The sequence below is a fragment of the Meriones unguiculatus genome, chromosome 9 (assembly GCF_030254825.1).
Source record: "Meriones unguiculatus strain TT.TT164.6M chromosome 9, Bangor_MerUng_6.1, whole genome shotgun sequence".
In the NCBI taxonomy this organism is placed as follows: Eukaryota; Metazoa; Chordata; class Mammalia; order Rodentia; family Muridae; genus Meriones; species Meriones unguiculatus.
In genome coordinates this window covers 11,284,129-11,304,085 of record NC_083357.1, presented here as the reverse complement: position 1 = coordinate 11,304,085, position 19,957 = coordinate 11,284,129, and the positions used below count along the sequence as shown (strand labels likewise).

Genomic DNA, 19,957 nt, shown 5'->3' with positions numbered 1-19,957 from the left:
AGAGCTAGAAAAGCAAGGGTTTCTCAGACTGGGAAAATGGAAACAACCCATCAGAACCCAGAGAAGAGAGATTAGTGTGGACTCCTCCGCCCAGACCAGTCCTGATGAGGGCTTCTCTACACCAGATACCCAAGATGATGTAGTTCAAGCCATAAAACTGATATTCAGTTAGGTAGTCTCTCCAGTAAGCAATGAAAAACCAGAGAAGGTGAGCTGAATCAAGCCAATGCACGCTGCTGGAGTTGTGGAGCTGTGCATGGCAGAGACTTAGGGAAAGGAGAACTTAAATGCTGAGTGGACTGTTTGAAATACGTGGAGCGATTTCTCATTTTGATAGGGCCTGCCTATAAAAGACTGGGTTTCTTCTTGATTCTATTACATCAGAATCCCATGGACAGAAACTGACCTTTATATGTCATCTATTATCCCTCCCCTGTGTTATCTGCCTATCCACTACCTGTAATACCAGCCTGGACCATAAACCCTTCAGCGAGCCCAGGAATGGGCTGTGGCACTCACCGGAGCAGCCCATAGTGACAGACAAAGAACTTTATCCGCAGAAAGAGTGTTAAAGTGTCCATGGAACCTTTCGGGTGCTGTTCTCTCCAGCCTTCTGGGGCAAGTTTGCACAATCTGGTGTCCGTGTCCAGGAAAAAGAACTCTTCATCTGGGGTGGAAAAAGAGTTTGGAAGAGAATCAATAGGTGTGCCTCCCCCCCACCCCAATACACACACACTCATCCCTAGAGCTCTGTCCAGAGGGGTGGGGCGGGATATAAGCTGCATTGGTGCAGGAGAGAGCAGAAGGTCCCTTCTGTATCTGGTAACAGGGAACTCTTGCAGGGGCCATAGGAGTGGAGAGAAGGAGACAAAGAAAATCGATCAAAAACACACATTACAGACAGCCTTCCACACGAACAGCCTTCAAGTCTGCAGGTTCAACTAGCCAAATGCTGAAATATTTGTACATGTACTGAATAAGTACAGGACTTTTTGTCATTGTCCCCTGTATGGTATAGTAGGGCACCATGTGGATAGTGTTCACACTGAATTGGGCATTCTGAGGACTCTAGAGACACAGGGGAATGCACAAGGCACACATACACACCACTTCCTTTTGCTTATGAATGTCTATGGATGTAGGTGTCCGCTGGAGTCCTAGAATCTATTTCCTGTGGACGCTGAGTGACAACTGTATTTATGATGAAGAGCTGCCACTTAGCACCTTGTTCCCAGCTGTCATTTTATGACAAAGGAATGGAGTATGAAGTTTCTGCCACCTGCCAGGTCTTTCTGCATCGACTGGCCCATCTTGCACCTCCCAGACACAGACTAAACATCTGCATACTCCCCCAACACATACAGTGAGCCCAAGCACCACTACAATGGTACTCATGACTCAGTTTTTCTCTCCCTCCCCTGCCCCTCATTCTTTCTTTCTGCCATGTAAGGACTCAAGTGAGAAGGATTTCCGCTGTGATCCAGAGGGCAGATCGCTATGAAGAATAAAAATCAGCTGACTCTTTCATCTTGGACCTCAAGATCCCATCTTTGAAGAAAAAAAAAAAAAGCCTACTGTTTAAGCCACTTATGTCACTTTGTTGTAGCAGTCCAAAGTAACTGAGAACAGCCTCATTTGCAAGCTCAGGTCTTCAGTACCTGCAGAGTTGGTCCTCCATCTCATCTATATGGACAGTTAAATCGGTCTGAACTACTGAATGCTGTCCCCATCCTTCTTCTCCTTGAAAAGCTGCTCTCAATTCCTGCAGGTCAACCCCTGCCTGAAGCTCCATATATGCCAAGCTGTCTGCTCCTATGCTCTACCCTCCTACCTCAGTGTGTAGGACAGTGATTTGTTCCAGGGTAAGACTCCCCCCACAGTTAGAAAGCAGGGCTTTGAAATTAGCCACAGCCTTGCTGCCTGGGGTGGTATGTGTGGAGAGGTAGGTAGCTGTCCAGACACTTCTAATGGCCGTCACCCTAGAATCCCAACACTCCACCCTTGCTGCTGAGTTTGACTCTCTACCCCACACTCACTGTCCCGTATGTTGGATTTTCTCCCAGAGGAAATGAGCTCCAAGTACAGTCTGGCTGGCAAATTCTCCCAAGATGGTCTCTTTCCAGATTTCTTCAGGAGGCCCCTCCCTAAGCAGCTCCAGAAACCCAGATATCATCCCCATAAGAAGGGTTTACAAGCTCCTCCTTGACTGGAGGGAAGAGGTTATATTCACCTACATTTTTCTTATTTGTTCATCTAGTGTTTTGCGCATATATGTGCATATTTGTGTACATGTGGAAGCACATGTATGTATATGCCTGTGAAGGCCAGAGGACAGTCTTGAATGCCATTACTCGAACATCATCCAGCACTTTTAGTGAGACAGGGACTCGAGGTGTCTTGGAACTCCCCTGGGAGGTTTGATTGGCAGGCTAGCAAGCCCCAGGGATCCGCCTGCCTCTGCCTTCCCAGCACTGGGATTATGGTGGCATACCATCACACTTAGATTGTTCTGCACATGAGTCCTGGTAATCAAACGCAAGTCCTGCTTGCAAGGCAGGCACATTACCAACTAAATCATTTCCCAAGCCCTGGTTTCTACTGAGGTTATACACTTCACATCAATAAAATGCCATGTTTTCTGTGGGCTGCCCAGTCAGAAAGTGTAGCTCTTACCCTTCATCAACAAGGCTTCTTTTACAGAAGACAGGAACAATTATAGAAAGCCACTGCTTGTCAAAACAGGAAGAACAACTGGCCATGGGGCACCCAACCCTAGCTGGTATGACTACAACACACCCCTACCCCTGCACCCCTACACCCCTACACCCCTACACCCAAAGCTCCAGGAACACAGTGAAAGAGGGAGTGGAAAGACTGTCAAAGTCAGAAGACCAGGAAGTCTGCTGCAAGGTTGTGTCTTCTACAAATGACAGGAAAGCCATACCCATGAAATCTCAACAATATCGCTGCCTAAGCAAGATCTGAATAGTAATGATGCCAATTGGCAAGCCAGTGTGGCTGGGAGCAGGCGCACAGGGCTCTAACCCTAGCTGAAAAGCTACAGGACACTAATGACTGTTGAAAAAGAGAGTTAGGTTTCCCCAGAGATGAGCTCTCTAATGAGTTATCTAATGTCAAGTGTCATTCCTGAAAACATATGCATACAGGCATCACTAAAGAGACTCAACAGGGTGTATGTATGTCTGGGTGTCTGGGTGCCTAACAATATTATTATTATTATTATTATTATTATTATTATTATTATTAAATAAGAGGCTGTGAATTTGAGAGGTGTGGCATGGATTGGGCTGGAGGGAGGAGGGGGAGGGGAGGTATGTAATTATATTTTAACTAAAATGTTTTTTTTAAACAAAGTGATTTGAGTAGTTCCTATTACATAGAAGGCACTTAAAAAGAATACAATACTTCCTAAGAATGCTTTCGTTTGTTTGTTTGTTTGTTTTATAAGTTAAACTTCATCAGTCACGACCTACATAACAGCACAGAATGGCTGCTCCTTCTGTTTGAAAATGGGGCCCTTGTGGTAGAGTTGCTGAAGAGAACTCTTGGGAAACAAGGCCACTGCCACCAGCCCCACTGTGCTACCCTGAGAACTCACAGGCAAAAAGGGCCTTCATGAAGAGAAAGACTTGGGAAGAAATATGAAAACCATTCTCTCAGGAAAGATTAAGTTGGGTTATTTGGAGCCAAGGTACAAAATGCCAGCATCACCCCAGATAATTTAGAAATGTTTTCAATATTTGTTTGTCTAACTTCAGAGGACTATAACTGATCCGACCTGGCCAGCCACTAACCCACATCCTACCCAAATTATTTTATCACAGTCTGTGCTTACTTGTGCTTTTCACACAGCACCCTCTATGCCAACTTGTGTTGAGGTGTTGTAAAGTAAGGTGTCCCAGGATCAAGTAGCATTTCAGGAGAAACAGAGTTCAGGTGCTCGTGTACCTGGGTTCCCAGGAGTTCCAGGTCAATAGTGTCCCCAGGAAACATCTACCTTTCACATAAGCCAAGCCAAAGTAGGTGGTCTCCTCAAGGTTGGTGAAGGACATGACAGCACTGAAGACAGCTCCTGCTGTGGACTCCACATCACACTTCACCTCCAGACATTGTCCGCTCAGTAGGACCACACAGAGGTCTCGGAGAGCCAAGTAGGATTTCCCTTTTTTGGTCTGAAAACAGTAGCAGTAGCAATGCTCACAATTAAGATGAGTCTTTAACTGGGGCAAGTCACCAGGCTAAGCATATTCCATGAATTAACTCACTTAATTGCCTAACTACCTCTCAGATGAGTATAGTCTTGCTCCCTGCTAACAGATGAGAAGTTGAGGCTCAGAGACAATGGGGGACTCTTCCAGGGTTGCAGTGAGTAAAGGGCACAACCCAGACCCAAGTCTGAGCGCTATGAAGAGTCTCTGAGGTTAGTACTGTGGGGAGGTGAGACTGCTCCATCCCTTTCCCCAGCTTTTCTTCAGACCCATCCATGCGTCCTACACGCCTGACTAAGACAGAGAGGGTTTCCTCATGTTCATCTGCGTTGCCCTGAGCTACGGAGAAGACAGGCAAGAAGGTGCCATAGGAACCTGGGAAAAGAAAGACACCATCCCAACCTTCCCACAGCCCTGCCTCCAAAAGACCCATGAGCCAAAAGGCAGAATTGCCATACAGGGTTGCCAGATAGGCATCTTGGCTCTAGGAGTATAAGAAATGGGAAGATCATCATTCCAAATGCTCAACATTACCTGAGACCCTCATGGCCCCGGGCTGGGCATGAGCCTTGAGGATGGGTACTCGGTTAAGCTGGGTAGCATATCCACATGGTGTTCTCAGTCTGTCAGACCCTTCTCCTGAAACCCCTCATGCCTCTCTCCTTCCTCTCTTGTCACTTCCTGTGTAAAAGAGCATTTTCCCTCACCCCCTTCCATCGTCTTCTAACCTCTTCTACCCTTATATGTGTTCTCAAAAATTTTTTTAAAGCACAAATCATGACCTGGCATTCTTTTCTATTATGAATTTGTCTCTCTTTTCCTCCTCTTGCCAGACTGTAGGCTTCACAGGGAAAGGACTTTTTTTGCCACAGCATGCAGTAGGGCCTGGCAGAGTACCAGCCTGTGGAGATACTCCACAGCATCGGTGCTGAATGAGCAGATGAAGGCTGGATTGAGAGTAGGTGAGAGAAGGACAGAAGGCCACAGGAGCTCCTCTCTTAGAGGAAAATGAGAGGCAGGAGTAGGGTGGCCATGCCTTGGCAAGCATCTGGAGGGATGGAAGAGATAGAAGAAGATGGAGTGGCTAGAAAGAAGAACACTATTCTTTATACAACTTTAAAAAGACAGCATGAGCAGGGATGAGAGGAAGAAAGGAAGAGGGACATGGGGACTCACGGGAGAAGGGACTAGCTCAAGGAGATTCCAGATGTCCTTGGAAGACACTATTTAAAGGACAGTCAGCATTGAGTTTGTTTGGCTTGAGGATTCCTTCCCATCCCACCCAGTCTAACCAGTAGTTACCACAATGGATCCAGGCAAATGTAGAGTCACCGGGGCCTCTCCAGCCAACAGGATGAACTCTGGTCTGGGGCACTGAGAAAAACATCCAGGATAACCAAAGGTGAAAAAAGAAGTGGGGGAGGCTCCAGGCTTGGAGCTCATGCTCCTCTGCCTTCTACAGCCCTCTGCCTCCCAGGGTGCCCCCCCAAGAAACAGGTTCCAGATATGATAGAGGCAAGAGACCCCTCCACACTTTCTACCTCAACAGAGGCCTGACAGTGAGGTGTAAAAGATTGACAGCATGCTGACTCTCACTGGATGCATCATTAGAGGTTAGCATTCAAACAGCTGTATGTAATCGTCACGCATACCAAAAACAAGCCAGGCGTAGAGGCACACATCTCTAATATCAGTACTCAGGATGTAGAGGGAGGAGCATCAGAAGTTTCCTGAGCTCCACAATAAGATCCTACCTATCTCAAGAAAAAAGACCTTAAAGAAAACCAAGAGCTGAGGAGGTTTTCAGTGGGTAAAGTGTCAAGTACTACATGAGGACCTGAGATCAGTCCCCCAGAATTCGTGTAAAAGCCAGGCATAATGTCATGCATCTCTAACACCAGCACCGGGTAGATGGGAGCGGGAGGCTCCCTCGGGCTCACTGTCCAGCAGTCTAACTGAATGTGGAGAGTTCCAGGTTCAGGGAGAGACCCTGCCTCAGAAAGTCAAGGTGGCGTGCAAAGTGATCTCAGTAAGCTAACTGACCCATCAGCAGAGTTCTTCCACGGGAGTATAAATAGACTTCAGGGGCCACCCGTATCTATACATCCCATTAGCTTGACCTTCAAGGCTGGGCAAGTTGGTGTAGCTGCTCTCTAGCCTCAGTTCCCCCATGTTTTCCCAATTCTATCACACACACCGCCACCAGCCAACAAGAAAAAAGATTCACCTTTTACTAGCCATCTTGCAATCCCGGGCATGTCCCTGCCTTTTGTAAGCCCAAGGGGCCCTCCGACAAGTGCATTCTACCTTGACAGCTCTCTTATATGCCACACTGTGCTGTTGCTCTCCACACACGTGGCCTCAAACTTCAGGAGAATTGCGCCTGAAACCAGCCTCACTCCCTAAGCAGCATCTACGGCAAGACCAGTCGGAGCTGGGGAGGACTGAATGATACCTAGCTTCGAGTGGCCAGGTTCAGGTTTCTGCCAGTACAGATCGGTGAACCCCAGCTCAGGGTCTCTGAGTCCTGAAGCCCCTGCCTGTATTTGCCTTCTGTGTTTCAGGTCCCAGCCAAAGCACATTCTTGACAGTGCCCTCCAGTTCCAGACCTCTTTACTCACCTTTCCCTTTCTTTGCAGGAAATCCCTTGGAGATGTTGCTGGCCGCGAGCTTTCTGCTTCTGCCAAGAGCATAGGCACAGAGCCACACCGAGGACCCTCCTCACAGTCATAGGGACCTGCCCCTGTGAAAGCACTGGACAGGAGTGAGGCAGGATGAAGCACTTGATGCATCATCCTGCGAGAGACTCAGCTGCCACATCTTGAGAGGTTACACAGCCTCTTCCGTCAGTGAAGCTGAGATCCTCGGAAGTGAAGGCTACACAGCCACAGAGTGGGGATACAACCACATCTTCTCCTCCTGTACCCCAGGATTCTGCCTCTGTGCTCACCATGAACCCAAGATCCCAACCATCCCTAAAGAGATCATAGCTCTGAATTGTTTTTGAAACTTTAGACATCCCAACTGTTTTGACAATAAACACCTACTGATTGACCCCTTGGTCCTCAGAAGACCAACTGCATATGCAACAGGAGTCCTGTGAGGCAATGGAGCTGGCGCACTCTTGTCAGCTAGAGAGGCTGAAGCCATCACAGTGCGCACAGTATATCATGCTCTCATGGAGATGCTGGGGCAACAAACCCACTCCCCAGGAGTGAAGCTAGCCTTTCCAGTCTGCAGCTGGCCTCAGAGAGGCCAGGAGACCTGGCTGAACCCTGCTGAAATCACCAAGGCACAGTCATGAGCTCTGAGTCACTGTGGCTTGTAGCCACTGTGCTTCATGGTTGTTTGCTATGTAGCAGGCAGATGTGCCTGGGAAATCACCACTAAAGCACCAAGGCTCGTGCTGTTCCATCTCTGAGCCTCACTGGTATTCCCAGAAGATGTGGGGTTCCTGACAGTACTGTGGCCATCAGGGCCCATGTACCTTGGCTTCTTACTCGTGTCATTACTGAAGAACATCACTAATCAGCAAAGAAGCAGTGCTCGGTAGCAGGAGACTGACCTGGGAATGAAGCTGCTGCGACTGTGCGCTGTGGTACTCCAGCACTGCTCCAAGGAGCTCTGCGTCTCTGTGCTTCTGTCTGAAACTAACCAAACAGCATGGTGGGTAGGGGAGGTGCAAACAAACAGCTTGGCTGTACAGGATAAGCAGCCCAGAGTGTGGATACCGCCACAACTGGTCAGCTGTGTGCCCTTGGTGAAAGTGAATGTCTCTGAGTCTGTATTCTCAGACTGCAAGTAGAAATGGCAGTCACAGAGTAGGGAGGCAAGGGGGGTGTTAGAGGTGGGTGTAATCCTAATGACAAAAAGGAAAGGGGTTCCTGGATTTAGGAACAATGACAGTAACTTTCAATAAAAATAAGTAAAATTAGGTTTGGTGGCGGACACTTGTAATCTCACTTCTCAGAGGTTGAGATAGGGGGACCAAGAGTTTGTGGCTAGATTATAAAATCCTGTTTCAAAATAAATAAGCAAATAAAGAGGGTGTGATGGTTAAAACTGATCAGCTTGACAAGATCTGGACTCAAAGCTCTGGACACATCTTGAGAAACTTCTTAGATTGGTTTAACTGAGATCCACTGTAATGATGAGTCTTGCCATTCTATGGCCTGGGTTCCCAGACAGAATGAAAAAAAAAAAAAAGCAAGAGCATCCATCTTTCTCTGCTTCCTCACTGAAGATGCAATGTGCCCCACTGCCACAAGCTCCTGCTGCATGGCTTCCTACGTCATGGACTATGTCCTCAAACTGTGAGGACAACCAAACCCTGCCTCCTTCATGCGCTGTTGTTACCTCACAGCAACAAGAAAAATAACGAAAACATGACTCAGGTTCAGATAGTTGAAAAGCAGGTAAAAGCATATTTGAAGCTTATTGTAAAAGCATACGTAAAATAACAACAACAACAAAAGTCTTTTGTGAGTTATTTGCATGTTATTCTACGTAGAAGGGCTAGAAAGATGGTTCAGTGATTAAGAGCACTGGCTGTTCTTCTGGAGGCCCCAGGATCAATTTCCATCACACATAAGCATCTGTACCTCCAGCTACAGAGGATCTTATGCCCCCTTCTGGCCTCCACAGGCATCAGACCCTCACATGGTGCACAGACATACATGCAGACAAAACACACATACATAAAATAAAATAAAACCTTTTCATTGCTTTTCTAACTTGCTCTCATCAATTTGAACAATTAGACTTCAATTTTAAAGAGCTAATATTTAATATAGTTAATTCTAGTCAGCTGTTAAAACCTTACTAGACCCTGTGACCCTAGGCCCAAGCCTGTAGTGCTTCCGGAGAGAGTGGCACTTACACAGGAGCTCTCTGAGTATGTAGCAGGGGTGTCCAGACACTCAGGGTGGGAGACAATGGAAGGGTCACCTTAAGTACCCTCTGTCCAAACAGGAACGCTCAGGGCCTTCACTCACCTCTCCGAGGCTGCATAGTATCAGAGGCCTGAGCTCCGGGGCTCTCACTGCCAGCCCGCTGCAGCCTGCTCCTGAGAAAGCAGCTTCTGCTCTGCTGCTCCTGCACGCTGTCCTCCACAACCCTCCTCTCCACCTGAGGATCGAGGGAATGGCAAATCAGCAGCATGTAAGAAGGGTGCATTTACACCAACACATGCAAGCCATCTTTCAGGCTAACTAACTCCTTACAGACACCTGCTAGACACATGCTCTATCACTGAGCCCCAATATTTCGCTGAATTAAATTCCAATCACTACAAATAGCTAGTGGCTACCCAGTGGGAATGATGGGTGCTCTGACTGACCTCAGAGATGGTGCCCAGCACCAATCCTACCAGCCGACTGACATGAAGACTGGCAGGGGCTGGGAACACGGCCACTTCTTCCTGATGAATCCGGCAGGCTTCCAGAACCGCCTGCAGTGGCCTCCGTCTCCGAGGTTGGTCTTCACACATTGCCAGCAGGAGGGAGTGTAAGGGTTCCCGAAGCTGCAGGGGCTGCAGAGCATACAGTGGTGAGAAGTGTGGCCAGGAGAAATGGCTGCTGCGTGCGGGGAGCCAAGGCCCACATGCTGCTCCAGAAAGCACATTTATCCCAATCAGGACAGTTTGCTTCTTCTGGAGCAGACATCTGATCTACCATTAAAGCCAAGCAATGGTTTCCACAGGCACTGTGCACAGGACTGCTCTCTAATTGTAGCTCTTCTGCTCCAAGCTGGAAAGCCTGTGCTGAAGGTAGTGGACCTTGACCTGAGCCAGATGCTTGACCACACCAGTGGTGAGACACACATGCACCCACATGCTCTCTCTCTCACACACACACACACCATTGACCTTGTAGCCTGGTGTTTCCTACAGTTGTTGGGGGAGGCAGTTATCTCATGACAACTTCACCTGGAACATGAGTACAAGAGAATCAGATCTTCAAGTTCAAGTGGCCTTTCATGCAGAGTCAGCAGCAGGAGGAAAGGGCTCGGTCACCATTGCTAGAACTCTATGCTGCATACATACTTCAAGCCAAAGAAAAAGAAGTCTTGTGCCACAGAGGAGGACAGTGTAGCCAGTCCTGATGAGACCTGACAGGCTAGGGTCAGATGGAAGGGGAGGAGGACCTCCCCTATCATTGGACTTGGAAAGGGGCATAGGAAGAGATTAGAGAGGGAGGGTGACAATGGGGGGGGTTAAGAGGGAGGGGGCTACAGCTGGGATACAAAGTGAATAAATTGTAATTAATATAAAAAACTTAAAAAGAAAGTGCCTGTCAGCATGAAAAAAAATAGTCTTGTACAAGTACTCTTCACGCTCTCGGGAAGCCTTGTATGGTGCCTGGCTTCCTAGCAAGCAGGCCACTGTGTCAAGCATTTACACAGCTCACTGGAGGCCACTGTGTCCAGCACAGTTACTCTTCATCCTCATTACCTTAAAGATCACAGTTTCACACAACTGTTATCACAGTTCCACACAAATGTTATAAAGAGAAGGAACAGCTGAAGATGACAAAGACTTGACCTCAGGAAACACAGGACCCCACAAGTATTCAGGCAAAAGCCTGACCCAGGTAGACCTCAGATAACAGCAGGGGTTTAGGGACAAGGTAGAAAGACTTTCAGGTGGCATATGTGCAAAAGCAGAGGGGTGTAGGCGAGCTGGTGTGAATGAGCTGGTAAAAGTGAGCTGGTGTGTGTGTGTGTGTGTGCGTGTGTGCGTGTGTCTGAAAGGGCTACACTAGGGCCCATGCTAGAATGGCAGTGTGGGGCCCCAAAGTACTGGGTCCAAAATGGAGCTGACAGAGGATTAAGCCAAGCATGGGATTGCAAATCATACATCCGAAACACAAGCCCTGGGGATGTCAGAGAACCAGCAGACAGGAGCAAGAACGAAATTCTGGAATCTGTGTTCACTGATGAGATGCTGAAATATAATCATGAGGGCAGCAGGTAGCAAGTAGGGGGGCTGCCTTGGGCAGGGTGAGTTGTAAATAGTTTTCTGCTTAAGAGGTGGGAGGAGGCAAGTGAGGGAGGAAGAAAGAAAGGAGTAGGCTGGTGAAAAGGGAGGGAGGACCCTGTGGCCAGGGTCAATGATGCTTTTAAAAGATTCTTATGATGTCAAATAAAATTGTGCATTCACACATTCATGTAGATATGAGCACACATACACATACATGCACAGACATGAATGGATGCATACACACAGTACATGCGCTCATAGACTGAATTGTGCAACATGCTTTACCCCATAAAGCTTCTATGTCTTGAGGTTCGCCATAGTCAATAACAAGCTAGTCTGAAACCTCTTCCAGAGGAGACATTGCAGGGTGTACTTTACCTCAATTACCGAGCACAGAACCCTTTCCTCAGGGCAGCAGTTCATTCAGAAAGGGCTGATTCTAAAAGCATACATAACTGACTGTCATCGTTATTTATGAAATCCTCTAGCTTGCTACTTCCTCTAGGCAGAGTGGACATGTAAATTGTACATTGACTCCCAGTCCCAACTTGGTCTGCTTGAAGTGTTAGAGAAGATGCTGAGGTTGTTTATGGGAACAGGTTGTACAATTGGCTGGCATTTCCTGGGTAAGGCTTTGGACAGAAGGGCAGTGACAGCCATACTCAATGCATGTGGCCCAGCCAGGGGAGAGCTTCTCAGCTAATCCAGAAGGATGAGCTGGTGAGATGTGAGGCACTCTTGTTTACAGACCTGGTTTGGTGGAACACGAAATCCTGCTGACCAGTAGAGAGTCATCCCTAAGGAATAGATGTGCATCTGCCCAAGAGAAGAACACATGGTTAGAAGTCAGGCATGTGACTCCAAAGCACCGAACAGCTTCACAGGCAAGGGCTGGGAATCTGCCTAGCCCAGCACCATCTGCACCCCTTGACCTTTGCTGCCTCCCACGCTGCAGACTAGAAATGCATTTTCCAGCAGTAACTGTGACTCCCAGTTGGGTGAAAAATAAGAGAGAACATCTGTTAGCGTGCTTCTGGAAGAAAACAAAAACAAAACAAAATGAAACTCTGGCTTTATAGGAAAAGAAAGAAAGGAAGGAAGGAAGGAAGGAAGGAGGGAGGGAGGGAGGGAGGGAGGGAGGGAGGGAGGGAGGGAGGGAGGGAGGGAGGGAGGAAAGAAAGAAAGAAAGAAAGAAAGAAAGAAAGAAAGAAAGAAAGAAAGAAAGAAAGAAAGAAAGAAAGAAAGACATGCCTGATCCCACCCTTGCCCTGTTGATTCTACCTGGAACACCGCATGACCTGTGGAACCACAACAGCCATCTTATAAGCGTGTGGAAATAAGCATAAGGATGGAACTATACAACCCGGGTCCTTGCTGGTGTCACTGAGCTGTGACTCCTACCTAAATTCCCTCCCTGAGTGGCTGAAGACTACCTGTGGAGCTGGCTGTTGCATGTTACACTTTGGTTACACTTTTGTAACCAAAGCCAGTTGCCCACTACCTGACATGGGTCGGTCTTACTACAACAGCCTCTATCTTGTCAGAAAGGAACACAGTGTAACAGGAAGAGTAGGGTCCGACTTCTCTGGCCTTGTTTTTAGGGAGTGTTCTGCCCAAACCCTCATAAGGATGGAATACAAAAGTACACAGGAGTGGCCATCATCAGGCAAGCCCCGTTATAAGCCTTTGCTTATTCAAATGTATTTGGTCTTCACAACAACCCTCTGAGGCAGGTGTTTAACTCACCCTGTTTTAGATAAGAGGAAGCTAAAGCAAAGAAAAGCAAAGGGTTTGCTTTAATAAGACCCAAACGTGAGATTGAACCCAGCTCTGGAGCTAATGCCCTGAGCTTCATAGCTGTAGCTTCCAGATGAATGGCTGTCCTATAGTGGATGCTGGAGCTTTCATTGTAGGAGGCAAAGCCCATTGTCTTGAAGACCCTTCTCAGGAAAAGACTTTTGGAACGCTGGAAGAGAAGCCTTGAAGCAGCAAATTGTGTGTTAAAGCTGTGGTTACTGGAGCAGACAGGGGTGCAGTGTCTCATACAAGTGGGTTGAGGCCCCACATCACAGGAATGAGGAGTGAACCAAGTGTCACCTGGGCTGCTAAACAATTGTCTGTATCTGATATTGCACCCCTAAAGCCCAGCCCCAACTCCATACCCAGCATGGGAAAGTTCCTAAGCTGTGTCCTGGGGGCAAAGCTGAACCTAGTAGGCTCCATCCCAAATCCTATGTCAGCCTCCAGGATGACATGCCAGAATGCTAAGGAGAAGGGGCTTGACAGCCACTCTGTGAACAAGAATGCCATCTGCCTGATGGGAGGGTGAGGGAGGTAAGGCGGCTCAAGGGCTTCCCAGCTAGAGACACGCCCACATCTGCTACCTGTGTCTAATCTAGACGTGGGTATAATGCTGAGGTGTTGGTTAGAGTAAGATGTCAGTCTCAGAACGAAACCAGGGTTTGGGAAGTGTCCTAAGCACAGCTGCTGCTGAAACCTCTATTCTCCTGACTTCTCAGATCTTTCTCACAACCTTATGTCAAGTTGGATGAAGAGAGAATTGATGTGGTGAATGGAAGCGAGCCATGGTCACCAAAACTCTTTGGATGTAGAACATCAAGAGGCTAGGTGACACTGCCTGATTCTTCCTAAGGGAGCAGAGGGTCCTGTCTTCAGCCCCTCCTGCAGGTACTTCAGAGGTCAGCAAAAATAGAGAGGTAAGCAGCCAATACACTTTCAAGATGTTTAGAACTCAGTCTCACCCCTACACTGGCTCTCTCAGACTCAGATACACTGTCTGGGTTTTTTTTTTTTTTGTTTTGTTTTGTTTTGTTTTGTTTTGTTTTTGTTTTTGTTTTTTCCTAGTTAGCCTCTTAGCAACACTCCTACCAGTTCTGGACTCAGCCTCTTCTGGCCTTAGAATTCCCCCAAGGCCTGACACTTCTGCATGGAGGAAGCAGGAAGGGGAGCTAGGTTTCTCTAACTCTGAACGATAAGGCAGCCAGACCTCCCTCAAGGCACTCTATGGAAGCCAAACCGCCACAGGGGGCCTTCTCGGCACGTGCTGGAGGACCCAGGAAAGTCCCCAGAAACTCTTGGTATCTATCTCAGCTAAGGTGCTCTAAAAACACAAAGTCTGAGGCAAGGATAGGATGCCAACACTTCATTTAGAATCTATAAGCCCCAGGCAAAGAGAGTGAGGAGAAAGGGCAAGAAAGCAAGGACAGATGTGCCACACAAAGTCACCATGCTGCCACAGAGGCCAAGGATGGCCAGCAGGCATGGCTCCCTAGACCTCGGAAGAGATTTCTAATCAGTGTGCAGAGACTGCACATTTTGAATTCATCCATGAGGGGAAAGAAAAAAAAGAGGATTTGCTCTCTCGGTCCCTCCCTCTTGCCCACCCCTGGCTAGAGCTTGTTTTTGTAGACAACTAGTCCTTTGCCATGCCCCCTGCATTTGCCATGTCCTCAGTCCCCCAACACCATTTTTAGTGCTGATAAAGCTGGATTCACAATGTTGGATTTGTCTCACTTCACTGACTGACAAACTTGGGCTCAGTGATGTTGAACTGCCTTGTCCAGGAGCTAATAAGTTGCCAGCAAGAAAGTCTGGAAACAACATGCTTTCTCCCTCCAAATTGGAGCTGAGTGAGCAGTTTGGGGTGTCTCCCCCAGAATGTTTTTGCCAGGGTACTGGAGGCGGGACACACATCCTACCTGTGAGGCATCGGGCTGCTCATCCTCATCTGGTCCCTGTAGCAGCTCAGGAGATTTGAATGGCGCAGCCTCTATGTGGGAAACGTGGTCTTGGAAAGAAAGACTTCCAGCTGCAGAAAGCAGGAGTGACCAAGGGCAAACCACATAGTCTGAGGAATCTGAAAATGAGGCAGAGATGAGGTATAGGAACAGGGCCAGGGTCCCGGGTAGCACTTGTTTCTAGAACTGATTCTGACCAGGGCCTATACGGACCTTAGTCATATAAATAAATTCCAACCAGAACATAGAAATGTGCGTTACAAAAGGTAGCTGTAACTGTGGACAAGAATTTAGTGCCTATATCTGAATCTTTCAAGGAACTGAAAATTTTAAAGGAAAAGGTCAAAAGCAATCAAGACCAGCTGAAATCTGCTGCAGAGTTCTGGGCCTGAGGTAGCTCATCATGGCACAGCTCTACAGCAGCTCATCAGATTCTTCCCCTCGCCACCCCTCCCCCTGGAGCAGGAGACACGATGAAGAGAAGCTAAGGCATAGGAGCACAGCCTCTCTCTACTGGCTGATGCTGGGACCCAGCACCCAGGGGAGCCTATGTGCTTTCACACGCCCCATCCATGCTCTGCAGCTGCTAAGTCTGGGGCTCCCCAGTCATTACCTAAGTGTGGGTTCTCCCCAGTCAATACTTCACCTGCCAACTGAACACCTCACAGCTCAAGTCGTCTTTCCATCCCTAGTCCTCTAAGCACCTCTGTCAGAACTATGAACATTCTTCTCAGAAGAGGCTCAGCAGAGACTTCTCAGGAAGCAGGGCCTCTCCTTCCATGTCTAGGAGCCAGTGGTATGAATATGAAACAACCAGGCAGGGGCACCTCTTCCTGGACTCAGCCACAGGACATGAAAGCCCTTGGAGACCTTAAGGCCTGGCCTCACCCTATGACCATTTTCTCATGGACCTGCCCACCTGTAGGCTCCAGACTTCCTGTTCACATACCACCAGCCTAAGCGTGCCAGATTCCAAATTAGCGCGCCCCTAATGTCCAGGCCCTCTATGAGTCATCCTCTGACAATTACCTCTGCCCCATTTGAACCATGACTGAAGTCTGCCTCTGGCCAGACACCTTCATCCTCATGAGCTACAGGCACAGCTCCTCCATCAGGACAAAACCCAACCCAGGGAGGGCTTTGTCCCTCACGGCTCCAGAGATCTGTGTAGAATTTTCTTACATTTCCTTATACTTCCATTGTCTCCATAGTACAGTTTGGTGTTTGCTCATGTTACCCTCCTGCATTTAGAACACAGGGGAGGTTCCGCCTTCCGATGGGACACACTACTACAGACTCTAACAGAAGGATGTCCCAGGCATTTGGGAGAGGCCTGTGTTGCTGCCTCTGGTCAGCGTGGCCTTTCAACTTGATTGCATGGCGGGCGCAGGCCTTGAAGACAGGCCAGCACTTGTTGCAGCTGCCCAGTGGGTACCATTTGCTCCGCTGTTCTAAAAGCTTAGGGTTGCTCACAGATCAAGAAGCTAAGGAAGTTCATTTAGGAAGCTTTGCCTTCAATTTCCTGTGACTCAGTTGCCCCAAATACTCTCTTACCATTACGTAGGTCTTCCAGGAGCCGTTCAGCAGCCAGTGACAAGAGGGACCAGATTTCCTCCTCAGACAGAGCTTCACCCCTGACCTGCAGGGCACTGGCAAGTGTCACAGAGGCCACACTCATGCCTGTGGAGACACACATGTGACAGGGTGCTGCAATGCCCGGGAATGCTCCATCGCTCCAGCTACGGGAACACATTACTTCCATTGCTGGCACCTCTGAGGCAGAAGTAGAAGTGTTCACTATCCCTGGACAGACAGGTCAGTGGCTTCTTAGTGAGGAAGCAAATAAATGGATCAATTGGCTATCAGATGAAAGGTTGAAGAAACCAAGGACAAGTGACACGTAGCAAGTAACGGGGAGCTCCCCATACATGAGTGTTCAGTGCTTACTCTTCATCTCCGTCTAGAAAGCCAGACCGACAACCATTTTAGCCTGAGACACATGAGTGTGCCTTTAGTCATGACCTGCTGCCATCAGCATGGCCCTTCTGCCAACACTCACCTGCAGAGTTGCGAACAAGAGCCTAAATTTCAGAGCAGGAAAGACACACAGAGAAGCTGGATGGTACACCCTTGCCAGGAGAGCCGCTCTCTTTCCTTCTAGAAGGATCCTCTAAACCAAAGCTGACATTTCAACCTGCCTCCCCTCACCTCAACAAAGACATCCCCACTAATCTCCAAAGCCCTGCTGGGAGGCAGCTGGGAGGCCCAGGCTGCAGCTTTTCCTAATCTGTTTATGGCTGCAGAGCTTTTTCTATAGCCAGCGCCTGGAAGGCAGGTGTACCTTGTGGGGCTGGGTAGGGAGGCCACAGGCACCCCCAGCCTCCTGGTGCTGAGTAAAGCTACTCAGCAGCTGCACAGCACTCTGGGGGGTGGAGGAAGACTCCTGGCTCTTCAGCTGCACCTGGACACCTGGAGGGAGCTATGCTGAGGACACCTGACCTGAGAGCTGTGATCCCTCACAAGGAGTCTGTGAAAGCACCTGCTGTCTCCATTCACTGAAGGGACTCCAGCCAGTCTCAGCATGGCATGGGGAGCATGGTGAGGATGGCTCTGGCGGGCCTTGCCCTTTTCTCCCGTTCCCTCTGCCTTGCTAAAAACCATTAGATTACATTTCTAAAGTTGGACACCAAGGTCTATTCTGTTATATGGCCACTTCCTCCTCCTGAGGCTTACTACCAAGGTCCAGCTATCAAAGTATTGAAGTCCAGCAATCAAAAGTCCCCTTTGGCTCACCTAATTAAGATGCCCAATTAAAATAAACATCTCATTGTAACATGGGGTTCCCCCTTTTGCCTTTATAAACTGCTATTTTCCTAGGGGCCAAGTCTGTCTCCTCTCTATCCAGAAGTGGTTCTTTGTCTCCTTGGGACAAATCTTCTTCCCCCTCTCCCTTGTTCCCTTCCCCTTCTCATAGTCCTCTATCTCCTGCCTTTGTCTTTTATCCCCCACCCTTTGTTCCTCTGGGGCAAATAAACCTATTTTGTGCTGAAAACTTGGTCTTGGGCCAACTCTGAGGGTCCTATATCACAAACAGAAAACAGAGCCAGGTGAGTATCTGAGGGCTGGGTGTTCTGGTTATGCTTAGTTGATCATTACTGGTGCCTGTGTTCATCAGAATCACATTGTACCCATATTTGTATAATTATGTGCATTAATTAAAATTTTCTGGAGATGAAATAGGACCCAGCCCAGGCCCTCTCCTTCCTTTTTTCTCTTTTCCTCTCTGCTCCATTCTTTTCACTTTCTGACTTTTTCTTTTGCCTTTTCGCCTTTTAAAAACTGTTTAAGAACTAAGGGCTAAACATTACCATTTAGCCCTAAGTTTCTAACTCTGTAATTAAGTGAATGATTTTGACTCTAAGACAAAAAATCTCAAAATCTCAAGGAGAGCCATGACTAGAATTAATTAAAAAAAAAAAAACTGCAAAATAAATCTGCTAGGCAGGCAGGCTAGTTGAGATGGTCACTTCAACACAGCAATGCCGAGGATGAGGGATGAGGGCCTTTTCCAGCAGCCATGGAGACCCTGAGCCCTGGCCTAAATCTCACAGCTTTACAGAAATTAGTTCAAAGTGGGTTGTTCATTTTAACATAGTTTACGAAACTATATGCTTTGGGGGAAGTAAAGGAGAAAAGGTAGGGACTAAGACTGGGCGAAAGGTTTTGTGAACTGGATGCTATCCTGGTATACAGAGAGGCAGCCCCAGCAGGGTTTAGGGGACCCTTCTCCAAACAAGGTGGAAGGTGAGCACTAACCCCAAGGTCATTTTCTGACCTGTAGGCACGTGCCATGATACATGCATGCCCACACTCCCCCACATGAACACTTGTTCAATTGTACAAACACACACAAAATAAACGATATAATTAGGAAATGACACATTTTTCCAAAGATAGTTACACAGATGCTAAATTAAACCCGTAGAAATATATTAAACATCATCGGATATTAGGGAGATGCAAATTAAAGCCACAATGACGTGATACTGCCCAAATGCTGGTAAGCGTGCGTAGAAACTCAGTTTCTCACACAGGCAGTGGGGCTCTGGGATGAGCACACTGAAAAACCGTTTGTTAGTGTCTAAACATGCAATTGCTGTATGACCCAGAATAAACAAGTGAATCTGAACACGCATGTGAACACACATGCCCACACGTACTCAGGTACCCACTCTGAGTGTGGCGGCTCTGCTCGAGGGCTCCCACTGGAGCCGGTGGCCCCGGATGCAAGATGTGTGTACGCATGCATACACGTGGATGGACTGAGACAGTCTCAAAATTCAAGCACAGAACCCCTGCACAAAGGCTGCACAGCACCCAACAGGCACATTGAACTTCGTCAGAAATGCAACTGCAAAATCCAAAATGGGAAATGGGCAGGTCAAACAACTGGGGTCCTCAACAAAGACAATATTTATAGAAAGCAAGGGAAGAGGGGGAGGTCTCAGAATGCCAAGGTGGAACCTTCCCAAGGCTTTCTATCCATAGAAGCGGTGATGAAAGGAGCAGCTCCCTCACACACCTCGGGGGTTAGGCCCCAGCTGTGGCTCTTTATAATCCTATTCTCTGACACTGTTGCTACCTGACCTGTGAGTATGGCCCCTGGAAATCTCTCAAAAGAATTATTTGTTCTGGAGCTGGAAAGATGGCTCAGCAGTTAAGAGTATGTACTGCTCTCGCAGAGAACACATGATTAAAAAAAAGTAAAATCTTAAAACTAGCCTCAAACAGGCTCTAAAAAAGAAAATCATTATCTGTACTGACCCAATTCAGAGATCCTCCAGTGCCAACAGAAATTTTTATGGAGGTATTAAAAAAAATCAGTGTCAATTATTTAACACTGTGGCTGTCCATGATTACAATAATATTTGCACAGACAATGGGTGAAACGAGAATCCATAAAGAAAACGCTGGCGAGTAAGAAGACATTA

General features: G+C 47.9%; 1 protein-coding gene across 1 annotated transcript in view; it reads right to left on the bottom strand.

Annotated features, from left to right (window-relative positions):
• Frmpd2 (FERM and PDZ domain containing 2) overlaps window positions 1-16,644 on the bottom strand; it is a 71,033-nt gene extending 54,389 nt beyond the window's left edge. Inside the window, exons 1-11 of the mRNA XM_021643471.2 lie at window positions 16,521-16,644; window positions 14,928-15,085; window positions 11,959-12,024; window positions 9,568-9,759; window positions 9,224-9,356; window positions 7,795-7,879; window positions 7,494-7,507; window positions 6,851-6,972; window positions 5,532-5,603; window positions 4,019-4,193; window positions 520-667 (exon numbers count right to left, since the gene is read on the bottom strand). Of these exons, the coding sequence (XP_021499146.2) occupies window positions 520-667; window positions 4,019-4,193; window positions 5,532-5,603; window positions 6,851-6,972; window positions 7,494-7,507; window positions 7,795-7,879; window positions 9,224-9,356; window positions 9,568-9,759; window positions 11,959-12,024; window positions 14,928-15,085; window positions 16,521-16,644 (1,289 nt within the window). The remainder of the gene's footprint in view (window positions 1-519; window positions 668-4,018; window positions 4,194-5,531; window positions 5,604-6,850; window positions 6,973-7,493; window positions 7,508-7,794; window positions 7,880-9,223; window positions 9,357-9,567; window positions 9,760-11,958; window positions 12,025-14,927; window positions 15,086-16,520) is intronic.
• Window positions 16,645-19,957: the final 3,313 nt, after the last annotated feature.